General features: G+C 39.1%; 1 protein-coding gene across 4 annotated transcripts in view; it reads left to right on the forward strand.

Annotated features, from left to right (window-relative positions):
- The window catches only part of dlg3 (discs, large homolog 3 (Drosophila)), a 559,740-nt gene that overhangs the window by 251,740 nt on the left and 287,023 nt on the right, over window positions 1-20,977 (forward strand). Inside the window, exon 1 of one of the 4 annotated variants that reach the window (XM_073058152.1) lies at window positions 6,203-6,235. The exons of 1 other annotated variant lie outside the window; for it this stretch is intronic. In XM_073058152.1, the coding sequence (XP_072914253.1) occupies window positions 6,218-6,235 (18 nt within the window). In that variant the 5' untranslated portion in view covers window positions 6,203-6,217. Of the gene's footprint in view, window positions 1-6,202; window positions 6,236-9,037; window positions 9,584-20,977 lie in introns of those variants that run through there. 2 more of the 4 variants (XM_073058151.1, XM_073058149.1) reach the window with 2 other exon arrangements.

A 20,977-nucleotide genomic window follows, 5' to 3' on the forward strand; every position in this document is an offset into this window, starting at 1 on the left:
TCTGTTTAAGATATCCTTCGTTATTTTGTATATCTTAGATGGAGCAATCGCTAAATAAGTTTCTCCCATGCAGAGCCTTCTAAATACCAGAGAGCATAGCTTTGAAGCGACAGATGAGAGTTGTAGAGATGATCTGAGAAAAAACTTCACTCACAAGATGGTTGGAATGTGCAACACACTACCTGACGTGGTGGTGGAAGCAGAAAGATTTATAACGTTAAGAAATATCTATACAAGCACTTCACTTAACAAGTCATAAAGGGCAAATGCTGGAAAATGGGATTAATATAGATAGGTACTTGATGGTCGGCATGGAAAGAGTGAGCGAGCATGAGCACATTTCTATGAAGTTCGACTTTGACTTTAAAAATACTAAAGGACAAGTATGCAATGCATTAAGGATGCACTTTTTATACTTAATTCTCTTCAGACTATAGTTGGCTAGATAAATCAGGGTCAAAGAGTACATGAATTTAATTTTTCAGTTAGATTTATTTTAAAGTCATGAGCATCTGTTTATCTTAATTGTCTTTCTTATCCCTTATTTAATTTCTATAATTAATTATTTTTGTCTTTAAAAGGTTTTCAGGTACAAAGAAAGGCTTGGAAAGTTACACACAAGACACTTTATTTAAATGCTTGTTTATGAATAATTGTTATTTCTGGAGTAAAACAGGCTTGCCAGGTGGAATAATGCCAATCCAGGAATTTGACTGGGCACTTCCTGTCATGAATTGCACTAGTGTTGCCCAAGAAATTAGGTCAGATTGTTCTAAGATGCACCTATCGTTAGGCATTCCCAAAACAACCATGTATTTATAGCACTGCTTATTAAGCAGGACCCAGTTCCCTGAACATCAGTCAAGGAAGTTCCTTTACTTACCTCATCTCTCTTCAGCATTCCACCTAGCTGTGTTCACCCACACAGATGAGGACTCTCCTCATCCACTGATCATACTGTCCTCCTTTCCCTGATCACCCAGGTCTAGCAGACCTCAATCACCCTACAATATCCCAATTGCCATGCTCACCCTGATATCATCTAGACACCACAGATCATGGGATCTTTGCCCTCAAGACTCCTATGTCCCTAGGTACATTGGCTCATCCAAGATTTTATTTTCCAGTGGCTTGAGTCCCTGCTAGCAATTTCAATTTCCCATTCAATTGCACTGCCCTCTGGGGTAGTCCCCATTCTCCTTATGAAGCCATAAATATTACATTTCTGTTCAGTGGTTCAAAGCCCAGGCCATCTCCCATTTAAAACTGGAGAACAAAAATTTGATCTCGGCCAAAGTTTCATCTCTTGGATCCAATTACTGTACCTGTGTCCTACTGCTTCTGTTTTAACTAATTTTCAGAAATCCCAAGTATTTAATCTCAAACATGGCACCCGTCAGGGATGCCCCTTAAGTCCCTTTCTCTTTGATTTGGCTATAGAACCTCTGGCGATAGCATTTCAAAACTGTCCTGAATTGACCGGGATTTGGAGAGGGGGTGTTGAGCATAAAGTCTCTCTCTATGCTGATGACTTATTACTCTTTCTCTCATATCCGTCTACATCCTTACCTCTAATGTTTTCACTTCTTGACCAGTTTAGCCAGATCTCTGGCTATAAATTTAATTTACATAGAGTGAACTTTTCCCAATTAATAAAGAAGCACAAGAACTAATATTTCGTGATCTCCCTTTTAAAGTAGTCCATAATCAATTTACTTATCTTGGAATTACAGTCACAAGGAAGTTTAAATATCTCTTTCGTGAAAACTTTGTCAATCTTTCATATGCTATAAAACAGAGTCTGGTACAATGGTCACCTCTATCTATGTCTTTGGTAGGTCGTATTAATGTTGTTAAAATGTATGTTCTCCCCAAATTTTTATACTTATTTTAATCTATCCCAATTTTTATTCCTAAATCTTTTTTTGATTCTTTAGACTCTATTATTTTGTCATATCTGTGGCAGAATAAGCACTCTAGAATTAATAAAATCCACCTCCAAAAATCTAAAAAAGAGGGTGGCATGGCTTTACCTAACTTTCGCTTATATTACTGGGCAGCTAATATACGTTGTGCTACCTTCTGGTCTTTCTTCTACGGCCAACCCGAGTGCCCTAACTGGGTGGCAATAGAGTTGAGCTCCACTAAAGAATTATCTATCTCTGCACTTCTTGGCTCTTCACTCCCTAGTAGTCTGCCCAGATCAATAGCTAATCCTCTTGTTAGACACACTTTGCGTATATGGGCTCAGTTCAGGAAATGCTATGGTTTCCAGGGGTTTTCCGTTTCTAGCCCTGTCGCACATAATCACCTTTTTTTTACCTACTACGTACGATTCAGCATTCCATGTTTGGTATAGGAAGGGCATTAGACATTTTGAAGATCTTTTCATTGATAATCGCTTCGCTTCTTTTCAGCAGCTCTCTGTTAAGTTCAACCTGCCTAACGCTCATTTTTTCAGATATCTCCAAATCCGACACTTTATTGCTCCTTTAATTCCTAACTTTCCTGAAATGCCTGCGAAAAATGCTATGGACCTATTTCTTTCCATTAATCCACTAGGTAAAGGTTTAATATCAATTATCCGAGATAAACTAGCAGCCTTACGACGGGCCCCTGTGGATAAAATTAAAATGGCCCGGGAGCAGGATTTAAATATCTCCTTATCCGAGAAGAGCTGGGACTCAGTTCTCAAATTGGTTAACTCAACCTCTCTTTGTGCTTGTCATTGCCTTTTACAGTTTAAGATTGTTCATAGAGCCCATATGTCTAAATCTAAACTATCTCGATTCTACCCTGACATTAGTCCGCTCTGTGATAAATGCAAGAGGGGCATGGCCTCTCTCATCCATATGTACTGGTTCTGTCCTAGCTTGGAGAAATTCTGGAAAGATGTTTTCACTACATTATCGGGTATTCTGAATCAGCACCTAGAACCTAACCCCTTAATTGCTCTGTTCGGTTTTTGGGGCGAGACAGATTTACGTCTGGGTCCGACCAAATGCCGAATACTATCCTTTGCCTCTCTCCTGGCGAGACGCTTGATCCTCCTTAAGTGGAGAGATGTTGCCCCGCCCACTCATGCGCAATGGCTTAACGACATTATGGCCTGCTTGGACCTCGAAAAAATTCATTATTCAGTTCTTAATTCGGATCTAAAGTTCCATAAGGTCTGGGGACCTTTTATCGAGTACTTTCATAACCTTCCTCTTGACTAGGGTTTTTTTTTTCTTTTTTTTCTTCTTTTCAGTCCCTTGCTTTCAGCTCCCTTTTTTTTTCTGGTAGCGGGCATTATTATCCTCTGTTGCTAAGTGTATTCACAGTCTGGGAGTTTGACTGTCCTGACTTATATTCTTTATATTGTGTTGTGGTTGGTCTGGAGTTGTTTTTTTTTCTTGTGTTGTGGGGCTTGGGGAGGACACTAAGCTTACTTGTCTTTAATTTAGGTGCTTTTTTGTTAAATTTTCTTCCTTTGTAGCATATTGTTATTGTATGCTTAATTTTGCACTGTATTAATGCTCCTCATTGGGATTTGGGGTTTTTAATTTGTAAAATGTTTTGAAAAACTAATAAAAAAAATTTTTTTTAAAAAAAGCAAAAAAAAACTGGAGAACACTTCCTGGAAATGTCATAAACATTTCTTTTGACATAACGACTCTCAATCTCTAGCAAAAAAATGATCAATAGTTGGTACCTTATACAAATAAATTGTATCTCTCGTGACTATGATGGAGAACTAAGAAAGTTCTTTAAAAATGGTGTAAATGCATGAACACAAGAAATTCTACAGATGGTGGCAATCCATAGCAACTGACAGAAAATGCTGGAGGAACTGTGCAGGTCAGGCAGCATCCATGGAAATGAGCCTACAGTCAATGTTTCAGGACTGGAAAGGAAGATGGAAGGTACTCTCTTATATGGATAGACGGGGGGAAGAGAAGGAGGATAGCTAGAAGAGGATAGGTGAAGCGAGGTGGGTAGGAAAGGTAAAAGGCTGGAAAGGAAGGAATCTGATAGGAGAGGAGTGTGGACCATAGAAGAAAGGGAAGGGGTAGTGGCACCAGTGGGACGAGATAGCTAGGCAAGAAGAGATAAGAATCCAGCGTGGGAATAGAAGAAGAGGAAAGAAAATTTTGTTTTAACGGAAGGAGAAATTGGTCTTCATTCCATCAGGTTGGAGGCTAGCCAGAAGGAAGAGAAGGTGTTGCTTCTCCACCCTGACGGTGGCCATGGACTGATGTGTTGGAAATAGAATGGGAATCTGAATTTAAAGGTTGGGCTACCAGGAAGTTTACTTTTGTAAAATGGAGCGGAGGTGCTCGACAAAGCGGCTTCCTAATTGATAACAGGTCTTACCAATGTATAGGAGGCCGTGTCGGGAGCACTAGATACAGTAAACGACCCCGGGAGATTCACAGTTGAAGTGTTGCCTCACCTTGAAGTGCTGTCTGGGGCACTGAATGGGGGTGAGAGAGGAGATGAATGGGCAGGTGTAGCACTTTGGCCACTTGCAGGGATGGGTGGTGGAAGGGATGAATGGACAAATAATCATGGAGGGAGCAATTCCTACAGAAAGTGAAGAGAAGGGGGTCGGTAAAGATGTATTTGATGGTAGGATCCCTTTGGAGATGACGGAAGTTGCAGAGGCTGATGGGGTGATAGGTAAGGACAAGAGCAACTCTATCACTGTTAGGGTGGTGGGAAGTTGGGGTGAGCACAGATGTCTAGGAAATGGTGGAGGTGAGGGAGCATCAATGGTGGACAAGGGGAAACCCTATTCTTTCAAGAAGGAGGACAGGAAAGTAAAGCCTTAGCCTGGGAACAAATGTGGTGTAAATGCATTTTGCCTTTTTCTCTCATTATTTAATGGCTCTTCTACCACAGCAGGTGAATGGGAAAATCCTCCAGAAATGGCCCTACGTCTGATGTATTATGTAAGCCACTTCCACAGATGTTCTACAAAATAAATCATTAACCGTATGATATTAAAGCTCATCTAACACATTAAACTGAATTTTACTGAGTTATCTTGGCATTTGTGTACAAAATAATGAAATTCATGACACCTTTGCCCAATTTATCCATATAACATTAAGATGATATGAAAGGTTATTCATTGATTAAACTCTTCTGGCAAAAAGCAACCATGCCCTAGGAAAATTTCATTAGGAAATGATGGGCCCATGCACTTAATTTAAATTTTGCGTTGAGCCAACACAGGTGAAAGACAGGATATAATTCATTTTGCTTTTTACACTAGGAGAATTTCTTCAAGATAATATGTATTCCATGAGGATTTCTTCTGGTTGAGTTTCCTAAAAAGAATGTAAATACGATTGAGTAAAATAGGGAGCATTTGATGAACATAGTGAACATTTGAAAGAAACTGCAAGCATATCTGCCTAAATGAAGGCACTCTCTCATGTATAAAAGTTGAATATACAATATAGTAGACTGGTTAAAAAGGCCTGCTTCTTTCTAGGCTTCATGATTCACAACAGCCTGAGATGTGGCCTGCTTGTCAGTCTTCTGCAACATTATGACTGGAGCAACTGCTGTGGAATGTTATGGCTGCAGCCAGCATTCTGTGTCATTTAAAATACCGGGAGTCTGCAGAGGAAGCAATCAGTAAAAGTACAATAGACATCATTATCCCTGCCAAAGGAAATAGTCTTTCATTTTTATCATCCATGTAAATGCAGAATTCTTGTGGCGATTACCCTCGGCTGCTGAAATCAGGTTTTTGAAGTAGATCTGTGGCTTGCCATTGCTATCCTAGTCCAACTGCGCACAAATGCACCTAAGCTTCAAACAATTAGAAACATCAATTTTAGGAGACACATGTCATGGTTACAGACATCTCCAGATGTATATTAATATGCTACCTTCCGTGGCAGGCCTGAATAGTTGCCATAGCAACAGACAATTATTCAATTTAGATATACTTACATAAGAACATTAGAATTGTCAGTAGCAGTAAGAAAAATTAGACCAGGAACGTTCGTCACTGCTTTTATGGATCAGCTCAGCTGCTCTGTTTCTTTTTTTCATTCATTCTCTCTCTGGAAACATTCATTGGCTAACTTAACCCATTGTTAATTATCCATTCCAAAGGCACCATAATTCTCCATTTTAACCAGTATCACTTTAATAGGTTAACTAAATGGTAAGAGATTGGAGAGCACTGACATACAGGGAGATCTGGGAGCCCCAGAGCATGATCTGTAAAAGGCTGGTAGGTGTATCCAGTGAGTACCGGTAATTATGAAAGCTAACAGCCCCTTTACCTCTTTGACCTATCAACTCGCAGTTTCTGACTTCATTCCCTACCAGCCTCTCCTACCTACCATCCCCCCTAACCTGGTTTCACCTATTACTTGCCATCTTGTACTCCTTTCCCTACCCCCCACGCCATCTTCTTATTCCCCTTCCTTTCCAGTTCTGATGAAGAGTCTTGACCTGAAACATCAACTGCTTATTCCTCTCCATAGATGCTGCTTGACCTGCTGAGTTCCTTTAGCATTTTGTGTGTGTGTTGCTCTGGATCTCCAGCATCTGCAGAATCTCTTGGGTTTAGAATTTTGTCTTTTATTGTTTGGGCAATTAAATGCAAAAATATGCTATAAAGGGTACTGGTGCACCCACATATGAAATACTGTGTACAATACCGGTGTCCTTATTGAAGGAAGAATATTAATGCATTGGAAGCAGTTCAGAAAAGGTTTAATGGACTAATATCTGCAATGATTTTGTTGTCTAATAAAAGTTGGATGGGCTAATTTTGTATCTGCTAGAGTAAAAAAAAAGGAAAATACTGGGCTGAACTCGTAAGAGGCTACTTAACAGGTTGAATTTAAATGATGTTTGCTCTTGTAAGATAACCCCACTGTTTAGATGAGGCATTTTATTTTTTTCTCAGAAGATTGATGAGCGAAGGGCTGAAAAGTTACTGCAGGTAGATGACAATGTGAAGTTGAGATTACAATCTTATTAAAATGTGAAGCAGGCTTGAAAGACTGAGTGGCCCACTCCTGCTTCTAATTCATATGTCTGCATTCATAAAATACTCCACTTTTCTGTTTTTTTCAATGAAAGTAGATGATCTCCTCATTTTTCCAATTTATATTTCATTTATCATTTTTTTGCATTCAATTGCTCTTGCAAAATAGTTTCTTGAGCCAGAGGATGATAAATCTGTGGAATTCATCGCCACAGATGGCTTTGACGGCCAAGTCATTGGGTATATTTAAAGCAGAGATTGATAGGCTCTTGAATAGGAAAGGACTCAAAGGCTGCAGGAAGAACTCAGGAGAATGAGATTAAGAAAGAAGCTCTGATTGATTGACAGAACAAACTCGATGGGCCAAATGACCTAATTGTGCTCATATGTCTTATGGTCTTAGCATCTTTTTGCCAATTTGCTTAAACAGTCCATCTAACCCATGAAGCTTCTTTCTCCTTTATAAGTAGCTATTGATTAATTTTGATGTAAGCATTTTTGCCACTTTCATTTGCACCTTGCAATTTGTTATATTTATCAGTTTGTAGACATTGCAGGACAAGCCAGCATTTATTGTCCATCTGAAATTACCCTTGAAACAAAATAACTTGCTATGTGATTTCAGAGGGAACATTATTAGCATTGGTGCTAATCTGAAAGTCAGATATCTGCTAAACTTTTCATTAACAATCATTCTACACACTTAAATTGGCAGATGTCAATCCTATACATCATATTTGGTTACTTAGATTGACTTGGTCAAAATGAAGTAGACCATTTCCTTGTTCCCTGATGTAAAACAAGATTTATTTTTAATTTTGAACTTGCAAACTTATTTTGATAAATATTGTACACATGGTGACTATTGTAAAAGCAATCATGGTGTTTTCCTTAATGAAACTCCTTTACATAGAAAACTACAATATAAAACAATTAACCTAAGAGTAGTTTGAATATAATTTTTGCTCACCCTACAGAGACGATGAAAAATACCAAACTTGCATTGACATCTGATTACAAGTTATATAGTAATCCTTAGAAGGTTTTAGCTTTTAGTAATTAAAGATTTTTCTTGCCTTTGAAGTGTTTTTCTTTGTTTAATTTACTTTAAGAAATGGACATATGGTAAAAATATAAATAAGAAAGCATGAATTAATCTTGATTTTCATTTTGAAGAAAGGCTGATTGTACACAGTCTGCATTAGCTACTATAAATCCTCAAAATGTAACTAAGTTTAATTTAACAAATTATTCATCTTTAGTTTTCTTGGAGTAATTTTTGGTTACTATAAAATCCAAATCAACTGATAACAAATCCAAAACATTGCCAATTTTGACTCCTGTTGAAGTCAATGGGAAAAAGATCACCAGGACTGACATAAAATGAGATAATTATTTAACTTTTTGAATAGACAATATTATCCTACTGTATGTTTAACATGTATGTAATGTTCATTAAAATCCATTGGCAACTAGTCACCTTGTATTTAAAAAAAGAGATTTATGAACAAACAAATGTGGCATTTCTGAATAAAATTAGCCTAACCGGGCAGCTGATAGCTCACACATGAGAATTCAGGGAACGTGCAGATTCAAAATTTCTACCTTTAGGGAATTAATCGTGAGAGAGATTTTTGTCATTTCGTTTAGAATAAGATCCCACTCTCTCTCTCTTCATCTGTCATATCATTACAATAGCTGTAGCAAGCAGTTAAAAGGTCCTGATGCTGAGTGGTTAGGATTTACTAATCGAGTCCCGAGTTACCCATCACAACATATTCGTCTGTGCAGATGGTTTCTCATAACAACCAAGGCATTCGGGGCAACACTTGTAGTCCCCAGAGTCATCATCATAATGCAGCTGAATATCGGTGCTGCAATTTCTCAGAGTAAATTTACCAGATTTTTAGCAGCTGGATGCACTGAAGTAATACAGGTTATGGATGCTGCTGCTGACAGAGCTGGGTATCTGAATGCAATCCTGTGCTGCATATCGATTGGTGCTGCCTGAGATAAGGTTGCTGGAAGGATGCTCGCATCCTCAAGTCTTACACTAGCCAACATCGAGCGCTCTGCAGTTCCAGCATTCGCCTCCGCTGACAAGGTCTGCCATTAACAGCAAGAAGCAGGAAAAAGAAGAGACAAAGAACAGGGACTATTTCCTTCTGGATTGAAAATTAAAAGGAAGCATTTGATTTTTTTTTTCATTCTGACTCCAAAGGTGGAAAATAATAAAATTTTAATTGAACGATAGTGTCGGTCATGAAAGCAAATTTGCACAAGAACCATCACTGCTGCAAGTGCCCAGAGTGCTATGAGGCGACCAGAATGGCAGCTCTCCGACGTATGGAACCACAGAACTACACTGAATGGCAGCACGAACCGTATGGATATGGTGGCTTCAGTTCCCAGACACTGCCATCTTCAACAGCAGCTGCCGGCAGGAATAAAACCAAGCTCATCCCAACCTCTCGTGATAGTGGGCCGATTAAAAGCCAAAATAAGAGCGTACCTAAGGTGAATGGCAATAGTGGGGGATGGTGGCCGGAGTGTACTTGTTCTACACGTGACTGGTACGAACAGGTATGGAAAGTGATATTCAGTCCCTTTTGAGATCTGTACACTGAGGGCTGCTGCCTGCTGCAGCACAAGGGTTTGCTGTATTTATCTGCTTGAATGGTTTTTATAACACAATCTGTAAAATGTGACTTCAGTCGGTGTGTGAACATTTGTAGCAAATGGTTAGAATGGATTTTTATTATGTAGATGGTGTAATGGTATGCAGAAGCTGATTGTAAATCATCAGGGGGCTTTGGTTTTATTTTGATTTTGATTTTGTGTTCTCATTTGTCCTTTTTATATAACCCACTAGTATGGTTCAGTGATTTTTCAGGAAAATAACTGGAGCCCATCTAATTTATTTCATATTTTAATTCTAATCAGTGCAAAAGGAAGATATAGTAAACTCTATGGAGTCAGAAATAAAATGGAGACTGAAAAATCATTCACAATGCAATACGAATAGGAGCTATTAACAGCAAGTGCCTGAAAAGGTTTTCGTTGGGGCTGCTGCTAGGATACACTAGCGTCTTATTGAAAACATGTTACGGTATGGATATGTACATAAATATATGTGTGTAGCCTGTTGAATTTATGCAAAAAATTCTGAGCAAGATTGTTTTTGCTGTAATTTCAGCTGATTTTGATTTAGTTGCGTATGCTTCATTGATATTTACAGTGTATTTCATATCCAACTATTTTTATCTGATTAGATTATAGGCTTTGGGTGTCATTTCATTTCCCCTCCCCCAAACTACCAACACTGCTGATTATATTAGACTTACATCTAATATAGTGTTTGTGCAGGGCTGCACCATCCTGCAGGAAATGGGGAACAATGCAATGGATAATCAACGTTCCTGCTTTGAACACTGCTTCTGCTTATAGTTCAGTAATGCCATGATTGTCTATTCAATGCACCAACTACAATTTGACCTTTTGTGTCAATCACCCTGTACATTTTCAGCACAGCCCGCTTTAAAATAAATATGCAGCATCCTGAGTTCTTGAAAAATAAAAGACGGCATAGCTCTGATGTGAGACGTGGAGTCGCTCATCTGTGATGTGTATGACGTCACTGCTGAGCGCATCATACACACAAAATCCAAGCCCTAACTCAAATGAGTGCTCTCTTACAGAAGATCCTGCTAGATCCAAAATGGAGACTGCTATTAATAAGCTTTAATTCTTTGCTAGCTAAACTAGCAAATGGAAAATGAGTCTTTTGCTGTCTTTTCCATGAACTGGCGACTAACGTGCTGCTGAAGCACAAAACAAAGGAACCTGAGAGTACATCTGTTACTGATTGATTTCTGTGTTAATCCTAATTCCGATGAAAGGTCATTGACTTAAAATATTAATGTTGCTTCTGTACATACACTGCCTTACCTGTTGAGCATTTCCAGCATTTTCTGGTTTTATTTTAAGTCATTGAGTAAGGATGAAGGTGATATTGAAATTGTTTACACTTAAAGTAATATATGATGTAAGTAAACATGAATGACTCCATAGCTAACAACTATCTTGATAAGCACATTGCAAGTCATAATGTTTTAAGCATTCAGCAAATGGGGTTCCATCTGAAGAATACACTGCCTGTCACCTTTTTAATAAACACATGGAAAGGAAGAAAAAATCATCTTTGGCTTCTAAGGAAATCATGCAAGACCCTAAGCTGTATGTTCTAGTAAAATCTAAGAATTTAGGTACTCAGTATGGGGAGGTGACTCAGACTATTTGCTGATATTAATGCTTGCAGACAGCATCTGTGACCAAAGGTGAATTTCTCCCACACATCTTCTCTAGTCAGTCTTACGAGCAAACCTTGTTTTGGTGTAAGGTTTATGGAAACATATAACAGAAGAGCCCCATTATATCTGTACTGGATTTATCAAAGAGCTCTGCAATGTGCCCCACTTTTTACTTTTATTCGTCCACCCGGAAAACTTCCTTTTGAACTATTTATCCATCTCTCTTTTCATTAATATTGAAAGTGTCAACATTCTTCTTTCAAATAGTGCTTTATGTAGAGTTAGTAGTAAGTTCCTTGTCCACACTTTGTGTAAGAAGGCTTCTAAGTGATGAAATGGGGGTCAAAAATGTATTTTATGCGTTATGAACTATAGGATATGCAGAAGCAATATATGCATGTTGCGCCATGCTTCTGGTATTCATTTCAGAAGTGGGGTTTAACACATTTGTGTAATTATATCACAAATTTAACATAAAAAATTAAGGACCGCTTTTTACACCCATTTATTAAAGGATGCTTTTAACATTAGGTTGATCTGTACTCAGTTGCAGTGTTAAAAATGCTGGTAGCAGTTGTAAAGTTTATCAGATTTTATAATATATATTAAAACCTTTTCAAAGGAACAGAAATTCTTAGCAACTCTCAATGACTGGCAAAATAGATATGGAGATGAAAAGTTTGTCTGTGGTCAAATGCTGTGTTCTAACCAAATAACTTTGCTATGTAGTTACTTGCAGTAAATCACAGCAGCTAGTTTACACATAGTACTTGGAACAAGTAACCAACTTTACTTGGTAGCTTTGGTTGATGAATAGAGGTTAGTTGGTTCACTGGATGAACACCTTGTTATTTATTGAATACTCATTGTAAATAGGTAAGTCTGGTGCACAGCAGTTAAGGCTGCTGCTTTACTGTTCTGGTGACCTGAGTTCATTTCTGACCTGGATGTTGTCAGGGTTGAGTTTGCATTTCTGTGACTAAGTGGGTTTGATCCAATTCCCTCCCACATACCAATGACGCACAAAGTTAATTGACTACTATAAAACGTTGCTTGGTGTAGGATAATGGGAAAAAAATTAAAGGGAACTCGATAGAAATAGCGACAGAATAAATTGGAATAAATAAGAAGGGAAATGGGATGAATGGAATTGTTTGCTGGGAGTGGACATGGACCAACATGAGCTGGATAGCTTCGTTTTTCTGTGAGGTAATATACAGTGCCTATAAAAAATATTCACACCCCCCCCCCCAGAAGTTTTCATGTTTTATTGTTTTATATCATTGAACCACAGAGAATTTAATTAGACTTTTTTGACACTGATCAACAAAGAAAGACTGTTTCATATCATAGATCTCCACAAAGTGATCTAAATTAACTAAAATATAAAACACAAGATAATTGATTACATAAGTATTCACCCCCTTTAAGTCAGTATTTAGTAGATGCACCTTTGGCAGCAATTACAGCCTTGAGTCTGTGTGGATAAGTCTCCATCAGCTCTGCCACATCTGGACAATGCAATTTTTCCCCATCCTTCCTTACAAAACTGCACAAGCTGTCAGATTCCATGGGGATTATAAGTGAACAGCCCTTTTCAAGTCAAGCCACAAATTCTCAGTTGGACTAAGGTCTGGTCTCTGACTTGGCCACTCGAAGACGTAAATTTTGTTGTTTTTAAGCCATTCCTGTGTAGCTTTGGCTTTATGCTTAGGGTCACTGTCTTACTGGAAAACAAAACTCCCAGGATTATTTTACCCTCTACCTTCACAAGCCTTCAGGGCCTGCTACAGTGAAACATCCCCAAAGCATGATGCAGCCACTGCCATGCTTCATGGTAGGGATGGTCTGTTGGTCAAAAAGCTCAATTTTGGTTTCATCAGACCATAGCACCTTCTTCCAGCTAACTTCAGAGTCTCCCATATGCATTCTGGCAAACTCTAGCTGAGATTTAATTTGAGTTTTTTTTTTCAACAGTGGTTTTTTCTTTGCCATTCTCCCATGAAGCACCTAGAGAGCAATCACTGTATGCAGTCTCTCCTATATCAGTTACTGAAGCCTGTAACTCCTCCAGAGTTGTCATAGGTCTCTTGATGGCCTCCCTCACTAGTCCCCTTCTTGCACAGTCACTCAGTTTTTGAGGATGGCCTGCTCTAGGTAGGTTTACAGCTGTGCCATATTCTTTCCATTTCTTGATGATTGACTTAGCTGTACTTTAAGAGATATTCAGTAATTTGGAAGTTTTCTTGTATCCATTTCCTGACTTGTGCTTTTCAATAACCTTCTCGTGGAGTTGCTTAGAGTGTTCTTTTGTCTCCATAGTGTAGTTTTTGCCAGGATACTGACTCACCAGCAGTTGGACCTTCCAGAGACAGGTGTATTTTTACTGCAATCAGTTGAAACACCTTGACTGTACACATGTCTCCATTTAACTAATTATGTGACTTCAAAAACCAATTGGCTGCACCAGTGATGATTTGGTGTGTCATATTAAAGGAAGCAGGGGTGAATACTTATGCAATCAATTATTTCGTGTTTTATATTTGTAATTAATTTAGATCACTTTGTTGAGATCTGTTTTCACTTTGACATGGAAGAGTCTTTTTCTGTTGATCAGTGTCAAAAAGGCCAAATTAAATCCACTGTGATTCAATGTTGTAAAACAATAAAACATGAAATCTTTCAAGGGTGGTGAATACTGTTTATAGAAACTGTATGTGTGTGTGTGTGTGTGTGTGTGTATATATATATATATATATATATATATATATATATATATAAAATAAATCACTGCAATATTTTCCCTATCCATCTGAACAGCTGGGATTTGATAACCCATTCAGAAGACAGGTACTGCAGGCAATGCAGAGCTCTGTCAGCACTGTACTAAACTATCATTCCAGACACATTTGCACGCAGAAGTGAAACAACTTAGGTACCATTTGACTGGCATATTGAAAAATTAGCCGAACAATTCAAATTGTTCTCCCATGTGATTTAGTAGGTAACCTCATAAATTGTTTTGAACTGAGCTATACAAGTCGAGATGACCTCTGGCTGCATCCTTAGTCTGATACATATTGATACAGCAGATGCAGATGAGAGAACAGAAACAATCTGAACTCTCACTCTTCCTCTCTATTCTGTCCACGTGGACATGTTTAGGGATGCATATTGAAAGCAAGTGTATTGTGCATTAGGTGTCGACAAAACTAAATTCCTCATCATGCTGTGGATTATCTTTATTCCACAATGAATTTTTATGTTTGCATTTATAGTAGAATTGCCCAAGTAAACTAATCTAAATAAAAGTTACACCCTCCCAACAGCAGGCCTGCTTTAGTTTTTGCAAGTGCATGGTGGACTGGACCCCTAAAGATCTGAAGTGTTAAAAATCATTCCTTTTGATTGGCTGTTAGCTTATATAGAAAAAACATAGAAGCATAGAAAATAGGTGCAGGAGTAGGCCATTCAGCCCTTCGAGCCTGCACCACCATTCAGTATGATCATGGCTGATCATCCAACTCAGAACCCTGTACCTGCTTTCTCTCCATACCCCCTGATCCCTTTAGCCACAAGGGCCATATCTAACTTCCTCTTAAATATAGCCAATGAACCGGCCTCAACTGTTTCCTGTGGCAGAGAATTCCACAGATTCACCACTCTCTGTGTGAAGAAGTTTTTCCTCATCTCGGTCCTAAAAGGCTTCCCCTTTATCCTTAAACTGTGACCCCTTGTTCTGGACTTCCCCAACATCGGATACAATCTTCCTGCATCCAGCCTGTCCAATCCCTTTAGAATTTTATACGTTTCAATAAGATCCCCCTTCAATCTTCTAAATTCCAGCGAGTATAAGCCTAGTCGATCCAGTCTTTCTTCATATGTAAGTCCTGCCATCCCAGGAATCAATCTGTTGAATATCAATATCAATATCAATCTGTTTAAATGTCTGAGGATATCATAATTGTAGTCTTAGCATCCATCTTTCCTAAAGAAATAGATGCTGACATTTCTGACAGCTAGAAATGTACTGGAAGAAGCAAATGCACACAGTTGTCCCACAGAAATTAGCCATTTTCTTACTAAGAACAACTTCCATTATGCAATCTTCACCCTTTATTAAGTATGGTAGATCAAAAACAGATTTACCTTTTGTAAAAACTGGGTATTCACAGGACTCTGTCTAACTAGGGACATCACTGGTCTTCCAGTTTCAATCCATGATGAAGTATGAGTTTGTGGCCTGCACACTTATCATGCTTGGAGCAACAGTTTATCTGGTGAAGCTGAAGAGGTGTATGACTTGGATACCAAACTGTGAAATCAACAACAATTTGTCATTCTGGCAATAGCTCTGCAAGAATGACCTATCCAGCAGAGGACAGTTAAGCCACACAACCAGAGGAAAGAACCTATGAAAATTCCTTTTTCAGTGGTGGCAGAACCAGCTTAAGCAGAAGAAGTGTTGTGATCTTCTGATGGTGTGTCATCAAGTACTATTCAGTCAATTTGTTTCATTCCCTGGGTTATTGAAAAGTATCAAGTACAGTGAAAAAGCAGAAGGTATCTTTCATAACAATATCCCATTCTTAGTGCTGAAGACCTATGTAGCAGAACTAGGTACAGTTCTAGTTAATCTGCTTTCCTTGAAATACAGCATTCCCTATCTATTTCAAAAAACAAACAACGCTAAGTTGGACAATTTTTTTTCTATCAGACTGTACACATACATAAATAAAATGATTGAACTATTCAGTGAATTACCCTACACACTAATCTTTAGTTTAGGTCCTGCCAAGACAATGCTGCCAGACTTAATTAAAACCTTGGTCCAAGTATGAGTACTGAATGCCAAAGGGTAGAAATAGCTGCCATTATCATCATGCCAACATTAAACCAACAATGGAACCGATGAGTGCAGTCCAAGCAAAATCACAGACAATCAGGGAAACTTTCCACTGACTGAAGAACCAAAGTGAAAAGACATTTCATCTGAATCCTCAGGAATGGCAGCAGGAGATCATCAGAGCTATGTCCACAGCTGAACAACCTGTAAGTTTTCATCAAAGCTTTTTAATAAGCTCATTTGTAGTACAGCCTGCTAATGATTGCTATAGAGTCATAGAATCCTATGGCACAGAAGCAGGCCTTTGGCCCACCTAGTCCATAGCAAACCGTTAATCTCCCTAGTCCCATCAACCTGCTACTGAACCATAGTTCTCCATATTGCTGCCATCCTTATTCCTGTTCAAATTTCTTTTTTATATTGAAATTAAACCAGCATCCACCAACTGCGCTGACAGTTCATTTCACAATATCATTATCCTTTGAGTGGAGAAGTTCCCCCTCATGTTCCCTTCAAAATTTCACCTTTCACCTTTAACCCATGACCTCTAATTGTAGACTCACCCATCCTCAGTGGAAAAAGCGTGCTTGCATTTACCCTATCCATACCCCTCATAATTGTGTACACCTCTGTCAAATCTCTCCGCAGTCTTCCATATTCTGGGAAATTAAGTCCTAACCTATTCAGCGTTTCCCTAGAACTCAGGTCCTCAAGTCCCGGCAACATTCTTGTAAATTTTCTCTGTACTCTTTCAACCTTATTTACATCTTTCCTATAGGCAGGTGACTAAGACTGCACATGATACTCTAAATTTGACCTCACCAAAATCTTAAACAATTTCAACATAACATCCCATCACCTGTACTCAATACATTGATTTATGAAGGCCGATGTGTCAAAAGTTTGTTTATGACCCTGCCTACGGCTGATGCCACTTTCCAGGAATGATGGATCTGTATTCCCAGAACCTTCTGTTCTACCACGCACCTCAGTGCCCTGCTGCTCACTGCGCAGACTGATCCAGTTTGGTCCTTCCAAGTACACCTCACGCTTGTCTGCATTAAATTCCGTATCTGCCATTTTTCAGCCCATTTTACCAGCTTGTTCAGATGCCAAGCTTTAATGATTCTCCTTGTTATCGACTATCCCCCCAATCTTGGTGCCACCCGCAAATTTGCCAATCCAGTTAACCACATTATCATCCAGATCATTCATATAGATGACAAACGACAATGGACCCAGCAATGATCCCTATGGCACTCCACTAGTCACAGGCCTCCAGTCAGAGAGGCAACTATCTACTACTACTCTCTGACTTCTCCCTCAAAGCCAATGCCTAATTCAATTTACTATCTCATACTGAATGCCAAGTGAAAGTTTTCTTGACTGACCTCCCATGCGGGTACTTGTCAAAGGCCTTGGTAAAGTCCATGTAGACAAAATCCACTGCCTTGTCTTCATCAACTTTCCTGGTAACTTCCTCTTAAAATCTCTAGAATATTGGTTAGACATGGCCTACCCTGTACAAAGGCAAGGTGACTATCTCTAATCAGTCCCTGTGTGTACAAATACAGTCAGTCCTCCTTACCCGCAGGGGATTGGTTCCAGGACCCCCGTGGATACCAAGAAACGTGGATGCTCAAGTCCCTTATTTAACCTGTCTCAGTGCGGTGGACTTTTAAGACCCGGCGGAGCTCCAGACCTTATTTAACCTGTCTCAGTGCAGTGGACTTTAGGACCCGGCAGAGCTCGGGACCCGCCACCTGCAGTGTTTCTGTTCCATTGACGTAAAATGATCATGATTGAAAATAAAATGTAAATAAAAAAGTGTTTGGAAAGAGGTGAAATGCCATCGGTCATTGGAAAAGCATTAGGCTACAGTCAGTCAACGATCGGAATAATTTTAAAGGATAAAGTGAGAATAATGGAGCATTTGAAAGGCCCTGCCCTGATGAAAGCTACAATTATTACTAAGCAATGCACTAGTTTAATTATTGGAATACATACGTTTCTTAAGTGTTTTATATGCATAGAAAGGTAAAATATATACTATATACTAAGACAAACGTTTGACTAACTGACGCTAAATAATACCAGATGTACGGTACCTGTTTCGATTTAGAGAACTTCCGGTTTTTCTTTTTCGATTCCCGATCCGCGGTAACCTATGCACATCCTCCCGTATATTTTAAATCATCTCTAGATTACTTATAATACCTAATACAATGTAAATGCTATGTAAATAGTTGTTATACTGCATTGTTTAGGGAATAATGACAAGAAAAAAAAGTCTGTACGGGCTCAAACAACGAGTGCTGGAGAGAGAACTTCCGGGTTTTCCTGATCCGCGGTTGGTTGAATCCACGCATGCATATCCGGTCCCTTAGAATTGTACCTTCCAATAACCTTCCCACTCTTGAAGTCAGGCTCACTAATCTATAATTTCCTGGATTAATTTTTGAGACTTTCTTAAACAGCAGAACATCATTAGCTACCCTCCAATACTCTGGCACCAAACCAGTGGATGAGGATGTTTTAAATATCTCTGCTAAAGCCCCTGTATTTTCTGCACTGGCCTTCCGCAGGATCTGAGGGAACACTTTTTCAGGCCATGGGGATTTGTCAGCCCTAATTCACCTCAGGACATCAAACACATTCTCCTCTGTAATCTGTATAGCATCCATGATCTTGCTGCTGCCTTACCTCACTTCCATAAATTCTCTGTCTTTCTCCTGAGTAAGTACAGATGCAAAAAATCTATTTAAGATTTCCCTATCTCTTTCAGATCCACACATGGATTATCACTTTGATCTTACAGAGGACCAATTTCATCCCTTGCTCTCCTTTTGCTCTTAACATATCTGTAGAAACCCTTAGGATTCTCCTTTAATTTGTCTGCTAGAGCAATCTCTTCTTTTAGCCCTCCTGATTTCCTTAAGTGTTCTCTTGCATTTCTTAAGCTCTTCAAGTACTTCCTTTGTTCCTACCTGCCTATACCAGCAATGCACCTCCTTTTTTAACCAGGGCCTCAATATTTCTTGAAAACTAAGGTTCCCTAAACCTGTTATCCTTGCCTTTTATTCTGACAGGCACATACAAGCTTTGTACTCTCAAAATTTCATTTTTGAAGGCCTTCCACTGACCAAGTACACCTTTGCCAGTGCATCAAGTTAGAATCTCAACCCAAGGACCAGACCTATCCTTTTCCATAATTGCCTTGAAATTAATGGCATTATGATCACTAGATGCAAAGAGCTCCCCTGCACAAACATCTGTCACCTGCCCTGTCTCATGCCCTAATATGAGATCTATTATCACACTCTCATTTGGACTTCTATGTAATGATTAAGGAAACTTTCCTGAACACAGCTGACAAACTCTTTCCCATCCAGCCCATTTACAGTATGGGAGTCACAGTCAATATTTGGAAAGTTAAAATCACCTACTATCAAAGCTTATTTTTCTTGCTTCAGTCTGTGATCTCTCTACAAAATTGCTCCTCTAAATTCCATGGATTGTTGGATAGTCTTTATTATAATCCCATTAGTGTGGTCAAACATTTCTTATTTCTCATATCTAACCATAAAGTTTCACTAGATGGGCTCTCCAGTCTGTTCTGACTGAGTACTGCCGTGACATTACTTTTACTAGTAATGTCACCCCCTCTCCCTTTAATCCCTCATTCTCTATCATGTCTGGAACAATGGAATCCCAAACCACTGAGCTGCCTGTCGTCCCCTCCTGCAACCAAGTCTTACCAATGGCTACAACATAATAATTCCATCTTCTGATTCATTGCCCTAAGCTCATCTGCCTTTCCTACAATATTCCTTGCATTGAAATATACGCAGCTGAGAACATTAGTCCCACCACATTCCACATTTTGATTCCTGACTTTACATGTAGGCTTAACAACACCTTTCTCCACAACCACTCCACTATCTGTCCTGGCGCTCTGGTTCCCATCCCTTGCAACTCTAGTTTAAAATCCCCAACCCCCAGGCAGCACAAGCAAACTAACTAGTGGCAGCTGGGGTTTTCTGTACATTGTCCCACCTTATCTGGAGCCCGATGATCCGAAAGTGTGTGACTTCCTTCCAAGTCACACACTTCTCTGTTCCTTTATATCATTGTTGTAATCTTGTATAGTTTGGAGAGAACCATTGCCACTACGATGACTCAAGAGAAATATCAAATCCTCATGAGCAATTGGGATAGTCAGTGTATGACACCTTATCACTGATGTCCATCTCCACAGAGTAGAAAGATAAATGCTTCTATGATGAATATAATAGGCAGCAAGAAACAAAACTACAGAAATGTACATTCTCTGTGTGTGTCACAGCAATTTCCTCTTTCCTGACGAACGACACATTTTAAAACTAAGTAATTAAGTACAATCTAAAATGTTTGACATGCATCATTCAGTTTGGTGTGAAATCCCCGCCACAGCATCCATGGGCATTGTGGAAGAGTGACCTGAATTTGGCACAGTGTAGTCACCACAAAGGATTTAGAACTGAAACTCAGACATCAGGTGATTGAGTATCTATAAAGTAACAAGAATTCACACCAATGTAATAAGATCCTAGCAGTAAATTAGAAGGCAATAACTCTCTGAGGAGACGGCTGTAACCATGCCGTGTGGACTCGGCCTGATCCTTCTCCCTGGAGAAGAGTTGGATAGAACACAATTCAGTTGAGTGATGAAGAAGTAATTTATTCAGACTCAGCCACAGGTTCGTAGATGATGAACAGCAGCTCAGTTCTGCATACAACAGCATAGAATTTTTAAAATCAGATGTGGGTGACAGATTCAGC

Source organism: Hemitrygon akajei, chromosome 10, assembly GCF_048418815.1.
Source record: "Hemitrygon akajei chromosome 10, sHemAka1.3, whole genome shotgun sequence".
Classification (NCBI taxonomy): Eukaryota; Metazoa; Chordata; class Chondrichthyes; order Myliobatiformes; family Dasyatidae; genus Hemitrygon; species Hemitrygon akajei.